Source organism: Triticum aestivum, chromosome 3D, assembly GCF_018294505.1.
Source record: "Triticum aestivum cultivar Chinese Spring chromosome 3D, IWGSC CS RefSeq v2.1, whole genome shotgun sequence".
Classification (NCBI taxonomy): Eukaryota; Viridiplantae; Streptophyta; class Magnoliopsida; order Poales; family Poaceae; genus Triticum; species Triticum aestivum.
This window is the reverse complement of record NC_057802.1, coordinates 100,992,211-101,002,723: the sequence shown is the minus strand read 5'-3', so window position 1 is coordinate 101,002,723 and position 10,513 is coordinate 100,992,211. Positions and strand designations below refer to the sequence as shown.

Below are 10,513 nucleotides of genomic sequence, written 5' to 3'. Positions count from 1 at the left end.
ACGATGTCACCATGCACATGCATGGGAAAAGACTCCCCTTAAGATACACTTTGCATGTAACTCATACCAATAAATACTAGATAATTCCCCGCGCGTTGCAGCCGGAATTGGTTGCAATATGCCAATATGTTTGGATGAAATTTGGTTATATGAAACATGAATATTTCGATTTTTAATCAAAGAAATGAAGATGGAAGAATATTATTTATTGGACTTGATAATTTGATAGTTGTATAACAGTTTTGGAATATTAACCGAATAATAAGTGTTTAAATTTCCTTGGATTTGCCCACACTAGTGCCTCCTTCCCTGAGAACAATTTGGACTTGTAGAGTTCCTTTCTTCATGTACTCGACCTCGAAGATGTATTTGCCGGCCCTGGATGGATGATCCTCAGATAGCTTTGCTCCTTGTGGTGCCGTCTTCACGTGTAACGCTGCCTCAGAAAGTGATACATGTTGATGGTTTCGTAGCATTCTTCATCTCTGCAATAACCTCTATGTATTTTTTTGTGAGTTTCTCTTGATGAAGCAGGTTTTTTTTTTTGGTGAATCAGGTCACCACCCTGTAGACAGATAGGTGTGCACGTTGCCATGTTGTTAGTTGTGGCAGACGCGTCGAATCGACAAAAAAACCTTTGCATGTATTAGACGAACCTGTTGAGTTCCTGTTGGTTGTCCATGTATTTGCCACATCCACATCCACGCGGACCTCCTCGTGGATGTTCAACCTCATGCCCACCCCTGGATAGCATGAATAACTCTTTGCATTATTCATCTCGGCAACCCTACCATAACAAACCCAAGCAGGGGGGAAATGGACGAAGGACGCCAAGAATCTAAAACGTACCAGCACGAAACCACGTATATGAAGAAACCTATCTACAAAGTCTGTTTCGAGAGGGTGTCGCATGTGTTCTACAAACTGTAAAATGAGGCGGTAACGCTCACTTGACAGCATAAGACAAACACTACCAGAAACAAAATTGTCTTCTCAGAAAGAAAAAACTATCATATACTCCCTCCATTCCAAAATATGTGTCGTGGTTTTAGTACAAATTTAAACTAAAACCACGACATTTATTTTTGAAACAGAGGGCAACTTACATTGGACAGGGTTTCACGACAAAAAAATATCATGAGCTCGGGGCATGTTCTACCCAGAATGAACCTTGCAAATATAAAATGTAGGTAACATTTTCTGCCAATAACATTTATTTAGCTTCCAGACCAAGAGTAACAATACAGAAATATAACAGAGTACATGTCTTAGGCTATACCAGCCATTGATTCAGGTTCAGCTGACGAAATAACTACTAACGAAGCAGCATTTGAAGTATCCCAACTGTTAAAAACAAAAAAATGTAACAAACATTTTTCAAAAGGTTCCAACTAAATGAATGAAATTGAATAAAAACAGTGCCGATGTTTTATAGATTCATGCAACTGCAACCAAGCAAAAATTCCACAAAGGGTATCATGCTCCTTTGTTCTGAGGACCTGCAGCATTTGTGCTCCTACTTCCGAACGAAACACAGGAGTACACAGGCGCAGAATCGCCGTCACCTGTGCTATCGTTTGGCACCAGTACATGCTTCGCCCCAGGAGTGAGCTTCACTGGCCCTGATCTCTTCTGCACATACCGACCACTAGGTGAAGCATTAAAATTGCCAAGAACAGCGCTCCCCACTGTGTTATCTGTATTTCTTGCCGAAAGGGTTGCATCTCTTATGCTGTTGGAAGGTGTATGAACTACCCGGTCTGGATGGTTGAATGTAAAATCCACAGAATTAAGACGACAAACTGACGAGCTTGCTGGATGCACAACATGTTGCTGAGGCAAATTGGCATGGAAACCTAAAGATGATGTACCATGCTGTCTGGTTGTAGGCAAAGGTGATGCTGTGGGTGGTTCTGTCCTAGGGATAGGATCAGAGTAATAACGGCGCGACGGGGAATTCTGTTGGGATGCTGTACTGCCACGATTGAGAGGAGGTGGGCACCCCAATAGAAAAGGCCGATTGGTCTGCGAGTTTGAAAAATCAAAAAACCTGTTCTCATATGTCAACTGATCTCCAGAAAGTACATTAGCTGCCGGGACAGGGTGGCCATAATCATGTGTAGTCCGTGCCTGACTTGCGCTTGCATGATATGTTGAAGCATGAATTATACTGGTGGAATTTGCTGTATCCTTGGGGAAATTCTGAGCTTGTAAAGAGAGAAAAGGCCGTCCTTGTTGTGGCAAGAACACATTTGCCTTGAGATAGTCATTGGTAAAAGTACCTGTATGCTTCTGCGCAGTCTCGGAAAACGATTCAGCTCTGGTCGTGCAAACTGAAAGATCTTTACCCATCAAACGAACTGTCGGTCCTGTGGAAGGTCCATTCTCACGCGGAATGTTCAACTCAGAACGAAAATTGAACTCCTTACTGTGTGACACATTAGATTCATGAGATGGCCAGGAAGAAAATTTGCCGCTTGTGGAAAACCAACTCTGGTGCTGCCGAAATGAATCCGGAAATGTGTGATCTGGCAATGCACAAGGAGACGTACTCATAGTCATAGTATCTTTTACTGAAACATTACTGCAACCACGACGAGTCTCTGCAAGTTCAGTTAAGCTCAATGGAGAACCAGCAGCATCTACATCAGAAACTTTTATCGCCTCACCATGCAATAATGTGCCTGCCAAACTTGAATTCGTTATTCTTTCCAAGTCAGCAGTAGATTGTTCGCTTTCCAGCCTATGTGAATCAACAGAAAAAATCTTCAGGTTTTCTCTCCCATCATGCAATTGGACATTAGAACTTAAAGTTTCCTCATGTGTATGCTCCAGATTTAGCACCTCTGAATATGAATCATACCTTTGGTCCAGTTCAGTAGGTTCCGGTAACGCCATATTCAGATCAATGAGAGGAGCGGCCATCTCTCTGTTACCAGCCTCAGGAGAATCCTCATGATCTGAATTCTTATTTACTTCTTTCGTCTTAGTGAAAGCTTCCATGGCAATATGAGAAGTACCACTTTCTGCAGTTATGCTTTTGTCAGGAGAATCCTCATGATCTGAATTCTTATTTGCTTTCGCCTTAGTGGAAGCTTCCATGGGCATATGAGAACTACCACTTTCTGCAGTTATGCTTTTGTCAGGAGAATCCTCATGATCTGAATTCTTATTTGCTTTCGCCTTAGTGGAAGCTTCCATGGGCATATGAGAACTACCACTTTCTGCAGTTACGCATTTGTCTCCTTCGGTAGACGTGAATGATGATGATGATGACGAGGACGACGATGAAGAAGCCATAACATCTGAAAACATCTTGCAGAGACTTTGTCGTTCTGGTAGCTCAAGTATAGCATCTGCTTCTGAGAATTTGACACGTTTCACTGATTTGCGGCAGAGTTCTATTACTTCCTTGCCTTCTGAATTGCCACGTTTCTCCTTGACCATTTTCACTGATGTGTGCTTTGTGCACTTTAGAATGCCATGCCTAGGGATAAAATTTTCTAGATCTCGTGGTTTCCCCACTTTGTCAGCTTTACTGTTGCCGATGTGCTTTTGTGTGTTAGCCTTCTTCTTGGTTATATTATTGATCTTCCCCTGCTTCCTTCTCTCAGATATCTTTTCTCTCTCTTCTCTGTGATGTTGTGAAGCCTCAGGTTTCTGTAATGAGTGAGTATCCAGTCCATCAAACAGGTTTGGATTTTCAAGTGCTTCCTGCAGAATTGAAGAGCACTATTTGAAACCATAAGATACATATAGCTGTGAGTACAAAAAATAAACGAAAAACTGAACAGCAAAAATCAGATCTACCAGATAATTACCAATTTCAAACAAATCATCAGGACAGTGGAATACCCTAGACGGGAAAGTTGCTGCATATATATAATTTGTTATGTTTATTTGGATCATGGAAATTTCTGCACAAGTGTGTTATACACAAATGGCATTGGTGTTGCAGGTATGCATATAGGTGATAAACCATGCGTTTACACTTCGCACCCACTTGTTAATGCCAGTCCCGTATATCATCACCAATGTTTAAGAGAAAAATAGTTTTAAGATCATACCAGCGTTACAGTCCTACGTAGACATATATATATAGGTGCTGATGGATGCAGAGTGGCTCTAACACTTTCTATAGGAATATATGCTCGATGCAAACATGGTTATGTTCTTTTGGAGAAGTATCAAGCTACACGAGCTGAACCACATACTGACATCTTAGGCACATCTCGCAGGTGCCACACTGGAAATGATGTGGCATTGATGTGTATGAGCTTTCCTGGACAAAATCTAGGAACAAATTGCTCAAATGTAGATACAATGGACACAATCCACAACATGAAGCGGCACGCAAAATATGTGGGCGTTCAGACTTGATCCAGGACAACATGCACCAATTGATGCTACCTAGTGTTAAATATGGTGTCTCAAGTGGACCCAAGATGCCAAATATCATGTGGGTACCGGCATAGGCGGATAGCTACAACACCAACCGCTTCAGGAGTCCAGGCAGATCGACATACCTATTATCTCTACTTATCACTAGTTAGCATTAATTTGGAATGAGAATTTGGAACTTTGGATGTGGAACGGTTCGCCCCGAAAAAGCCATCTACGGGGTTAAGCCAAAATATGTCACATCTACAGACGTTTGGGTAAATGAGCCTGTGAAGCCGGTGGAGCCGCACCTCTCAAAGCATGCTGGTCGCAGCACGGAGATGGTGTTCATCGGATGCGAGAGGACTTCCGGCACCAATGCATACCGCTTTTATGACCCACATGACTACTACCTCAGATCCAATCCTCACCCTCCTGGCCATCAAGTACGTGACAACAGAACGCAAATGGCGAGGTAAAAGTAATAACCAGGTGGAATGCAAAACTCTAGGTAGAATCATCCGCTATTACGCACAACTATTTACAGCCATTGTAGTTTATACAGCTTAAATCACATGACTAGGTAAAAAGTGCACTATAGTCAGGAACATATGTGCATTAACCACTTATACCACAGGATATAAAAGTAATAAAAATAATATTTGGATCAGACAGGAACTGGATATTGGTTATGGCACATTCATATCCATATTTTGAGTGAAATACATATACAATTATTCTACAATCCAAATTTGAAGTTGGTTAAGAGTTATATTACCATGACTTCATATTTCCATCGAATTTATTTCATTTTCTCTTCTCCAGATTGTACCCAAATTTGTAGAACCGTTTTCATATGGTTAGGCCAGTCCTTACAGAACATTCTATAGCACTAGCTTAAGAATGAAAATTCAAGTTAAACAACAAAACAATGCAATATATATTTCCAAGTCCTCCAGATGCATACGGAATGAGTATTCGTGTAATGAACCTATTTCTTGAACTTTTTTTTATCTATCGATGCTGCGATTGAGACTAAAAGTTCTCATGATTTTTCAACAAAAATATAGTTGTGCACTCATTAAGCTGTGTAGTTGATTTTTTCAACAAAAAGGATCACATAGTTGTCACAATGGTGTGTACTCGTCCTCAGTGCACCAATCAAAAACCATTGTTTTGGCAATTATCTTATATACTTAATGACATCTAATTGACAGAGCAACTAATTAATCTTGTGTGTTAATGTAATAAATGAATATCCATGACCAATTCAGCAGCCCTACAGTGTATTTTAAAAGGGCACAACAGATTTCGACGAAATACACAATTTTCATTTAACTTATAGTAATAAAGATGCACACAATTAATGAAAAATATGTATAACAAACTATCAAAATCGTTCAGCTAAGAATGAAACGAAAAGTAACAATATTATGACCATGATCTCGATAATAAAAATTTCGTGTAATATACAAGGTACGAAGGAAGGGGAGCCTTGGCACAGCGGTAAAGTTGTTGCCCTGTGACCATGAGGTCACAGATTCGGGTCCTGGAAACAACCACTTGAAAAAATGCAGGGAAAGATTGCGTACAAAAGACCCAAAGTGGTCGGACCCTTCCCCGGACCCTACGCAAGCGGGAGCTACATGCATGGGGCTGCCCTTTATACAAGGTACGTAGGAAATTCAAAATGCTATTTGCCAGATGTGAAGAGAAAATATCTATGGTCATACACACGCTTCAAACATAGGTAACTATTAGGTGGGTAGATTCACCACCTCAGTACCCTAAAGATGTTATGTGGACCAGCCTATCATACGTGGAGTCTTATCCCTTAATTAGTCCTAATTGATTAAGCATATTTTTTACGAAAGAGTCCAGTCAGTTTAGAGATCATATTAGAGTTTGAATAGATTTACCGGCTTGTTGGTCAAGTCTTGTCTACTATATAAAGGGGGCGAGCCCTTCCAATAAAGCAGAGAAGAATATTGTCGTTACTTTTATCTACTTTTCAGTAATTAGGTTTATGTCAGTACTAGATTCTTCCAATTTGGTTGAGATCGAGGCTCTGGAGCACATAAAGATCATCACGAAGCAAATTGGTGGCCTTCACACGCTACCGAGCAGAGGACTAGACGCTCCTCGCCGGGCTGGTGCAACACTTGAGCAACAGAAGCCGGCCCTGCCTCCACCGCCAGATCCCACGACTACAGCCGACTACAGCAGCCACCCATGACGCTACCTCCGCATCCCAAGCCCTCCTCCCCAACGACGATGCACCCCTGGTGCTTCCCCTTGTTAATAGCACCTTTGGTGTCCCAATATCCATTGAGGGAATCGCCACTGCCGCTGCCGACAGACCTCCACCCACCGGGTAGATTCCTCACACTCCACTTGCAACGACACAATGTGTCGACCACTGCTAACATCAATCTAGGCGACTTGGCACACCCTACAGCCCAAATCCTGCCCCAATTTTGCTACCCATGAGCAGCCGTCGACGCAGATTTTCGCCGACCGCCTCTACTGCCTTGAAGCCTCCACCTGCCAACCTATTTCATATGCAATTTTTGACCTCACCTCCTTCCGCCCTACCCATCACCCTACCCATCATCTCCTTCCGCCCATACCAAACAATCACCTCATATCAAGTTCTGGTTCAGGCGTGCCTCACTTCCACAAGCCTGTCAGTTTAGTGGACGTATTAGAGTTTGAATAGATTTACCGGCTTGTTAGTCAAATCTTGTCTACGATATAAAGGGGCCAGCCCCTCTCAATAAAGCAAAAATAATACTGTCATTTACTTTTAAAGGCATGTAACGCATCTGGCAGGTGATGTTTAGAAAAGATATGTCGCCTCAGTAGCCATTGGATGGTGAGCTGGGAAGCTCTCCGATTTTCTCCCCGTCAGCGTGTGCCCACAAGACTCATGTTGCGCTCGATGCTTTGCAACATGAACCTTGTTGCTCACCCGCCAAACCATTGTTTCTTTGAAACAAGACCTATGTTTCAAAAACATAATGAAAAAAGATCCCTCTAACAAGAAAAAAATGTTATTGCCGCCTTTGCAACAAATGTAGTGTTCCGCTCGGCCATATGCACCAAGAGGCTTGTTGTAATCACCCCAAACTGTTTTTTTTTCATTCTGAAACACGGCCTCCATTGCAGCAACAAAATCAAACACAGCTTGTATTGCAGAAACAAAATCCCCTTCGATGCAATCGGTGAGCCGCCGGCTAGAGCGGCACCAGTGTTTGGGTGCATGGGGTGGGGGATCTGGGTGTGCGGACATGGATCGCGGGGCTACATGGGAGGCCGCATGAGCCATGGAAGGTCGACCGATCTTGGCCTCCATGGACATGGCGGCTGCAGCCGGAAGCTCGGAGTTCGAGTAGAGCGACATCTCCAGAGCCGAGATCAACTGGGGAAGAGGGGGGAACGAAGGAGGGCCTCGCCATGATCTCGTAGGCATGGACGAGGTGGCCGGAGACAGACGAAAGGTGATGAGACGGACGGAAAGGCGACGTATTTAAGCCGGACGATGGTGAACCGAGGTGGAACAAGAAGACGAAGGAGTGGAGAACAAGACAGACGATCAGACCGCAACAAACCCGTGTTGGGCTTCAAGTCTTTGCAACATAGCCCATGTCGAAAACATGTTGAGTCAGCGCGTGGGAGAGAGTTGAGCTGCGTGTCGCCAGATCAAACTCGGATCCAACGGCCGCAGAGGCGGTCAAAACGCGATCAGTCAGGTGAGCAAGTATCTACTTTTCAACAATTAGGGTTAGGTTGATAGTAGATTCTTCCAAAAGAGTATCCTATTAAATTTATATCGTATTAGTCCAATTTATAAGTTAATTACTGGAATAGTCCCTAAAACAGTACAAACAACAGATTATAGATCATGTCAAACATATGGTGATAGTCTGACTGCGAGTCTGCAACATGCATATTAGGAACCACCACCCTCTTCGAAACACTGCTTGTATGCATGCTTAACGGATGTATTGAGAATAGCTATCATGGGCATACGTACATGACGAATTAGTAAACAATAAGGCGGGTCGATATAAGCGGATAAAAGTATCAGATAAGTAATGATGAAGCCCCCTTTTCAAATATCAACGAGGTAAATGCCTGCTCCATGTCCTCGATCGTCCTATGATAAAGTCTCGTTTATGGGTGCGGACCCGGACCCGACTGAAATCTGCAGGAGGGACACCAACTAGGCACCTCTCACAACTCATCGTGCATGGTGTGTCAAAAGGCAACACGACGCACCATGCATATACTATAAGATATGGTACATTCTGCAGTACTAGCTAGCCGGTCTAGAGTGCACGTACGACCACTAGTGGTTTGATTATTGGCGGTCATCATATAATCTACCGGATTCTTATTGATTATATTGATCCTAATTCACTGCATGAGCAGCTATCAACGTCACCAAGTTCGCCCAAGATTTGCACAAATCGAATGTCCCATTCCCCGACTTGGACTGATCTATCAAAGCCCACAAATTAAGCATGAAATAACAATATTTCCGTATACAGATAGTAAGTAGCAAATGTGTACCAAGAAAGAAAACACACTGATCGTTCTAATGTTAGCAGTTAGCAAAAGCCCTGACAGAAAATCACCGTGCACATGGCAGCAATTATCGAGTAACCACACAATCTTCTAGACGAACTAGCTAGGCCTGGTTTAGAATAGATTAGGAACTGGGATCGGCACATCTAACATAAAATAACCTGCGAGGTGATGCATCGGTCCCATATAGAACCAGTCACAACTAACTGCCCCCACAATATGTATCCACAAATAGCAATCGCATTAGCTGCTAATATATAGTACTAGTAACATGGCAATGAGACGACAAAATCTAATTATGTGGAGCAAGCATCTAACCATCCTCATAGTGTCCAGCAAGTGAATCAAGAGATGAACTAATAATCCCATCAATTCTTAGGAGATAAAAGTAAACATACGTGGGAATAATAGCAGACGTGATAGCATTGCAGTGGCAGACATGGAAGACTTGCCACTGCAAACGAAAAAAAAAGACAGGGAAGACTTGGGTTGGGCTGGGTTGGGCTGGACCACGTACCTTTCTTGCAGCGAAATTCCCCTCGGGCTCTCGGCCTCCGCTGCTCTCCGGCGCGGCATCAACTGCCGCCGTCTCCTCCTTCTGCCCCTCCTCCTCTTCTTGCAGCTTTCTCTTTCGTTTCTTCTCCTCCTTCGCCCGCCTCGCGATCGCGCACAGCGCCTCGTCGCCGTCCAAATCCATTTGCTCTTTGCATCCGGTATCACCGGCGGGGGGCACGGCCAAAGGGGGCGCCGCGGCGAAGAGGTCGGAGATGGACCGCTTCTTCGGCGGCTTCGCCTTCCCTTGCGCCCTCCTCGAGGACGCCACCGCCGCAGCTGCAGCAGCCACGGTGGAGGCGAGCTCGTCCGCCCACCACCGGCACCTCGGCGCTCCGAGAGGCGGGAGATCCTCGATTCCCAAGAAACGCCGCCCCTCCTTCGCCGTCCCGCCCCTCATGCTCGCCGCGTACTCCCTTCGGTCGACAGATCACAGACGGAGATCAGGAAAAAGTAAACGCAAACACGACCAGCATAATACCGACGAGACGGTGCGGCGCCTCCACACGAACCTGATGGAGAACGCGGCGGCGGCCATCGGCCCGTCGTCGGCGCGCTCCCGCGGCGCAAATCTGCCGATTTCGCGACGGCTTCGGTGATTTGGGAGAGGTGGAGGAGGGAGAAGGAGTAGACTGGAAGGAAGGGAGGAGGAAAGGGGTGTGCGCAGGAAAAGCAGGTAGTATTTAAAGGATAGCGATTACGGTAAGGAATTAATAATTAGAGGTGGGCTTTGATGACACCGAGGCGAATATTTTACTTTTTTCCCGCTCTTCCCACCGCTTATTTTGGGTACAATTCATTGATTTTTTCAGTAGTTAATGTCCTGGCTGGCATCGGTGTCCTGCACCAGGGTGCATTATCTCTATTTACTGCCGCTGACAGCGACCGGTGAAGGACGCGGCAAATTTGTTTTGCTTTATTTCTTTTCTGTGTGTGGCAGGTAACGTTGAACTATCACGGTCTTCGGTTCGCCGGAGGGCCGGGCATCATC

At 44.4% G+C, this 10,513-nt stretch overlaps 1 protein-coding gene across 4 annotated transcripts; it reads right to left on the bottom strand.

Moving 5' to 3' along the window:
* Positions 1 to 1,185: 1,185 nt before the first annotated feature.
* LOC123077695 (uncharacterized) lies at positions 1,186 to 10,193 on the bottom strand. Of its 4 annotated transcripts, none has more exons than XM_044499995.1 (4): positions 10,035 to 10,193; positions 9,488 to 9,938; positions 2,864 to 3,732; positions 1,186 to 2,743 (listed from the first exon to the last, which is right to left on the bottom strand). In XM_044499995.1, exons 1-4 carry the CDS (start codon positions 10,058 to 10,060, stop codon positions 1,477 to 1,479), a joined length of 2,613 nt encoding a protein of 870 aa, XP_044355930.1. In that variant the 5' UTR covers positions 10,061 to 10,193; the 3' UTR covers positions 1,186 to 1,476. The 4 variants fall into 4 exon arrangements, with proteins under 4 accessions (XP_044355930.1, XP_044355929.1, XP_044355927.1 ...); XM_044499994.1 differs by having other exon boundaries at positions 1,186 to 3,119; positions 3,219 to 3,732; XM_044499992.1 differs by having other exon boundaries at positions 1,186 to 3,732.
* Positions 10,194 to 10,513: the final 320 nt, after the last annotated feature.

Bases quoted from the DNA above. Each gene is read 5' to 3' on its own strand.
- LOC123077695 (XM_044499992.1), bottom strand. From the start codon at position 10,060: ATGGCCGCCGCCGCGTTCTCCATCAG. The intron at 9,939-10,034 runs GTTCGTGTGGAG...TGTCGACCGAAG, and splicing joins GCCGCCGCGTTCTCCATCAG to GGAGTACGCGGCGAGCATGA. The intron at 3,733-9,487 runs GTACGTGGTCCA...GGTTTCAAATAG, and splicing joins GGAATTTCGCTGCAAGAAAG to TGCTCTTCAATTCTGCAGGA.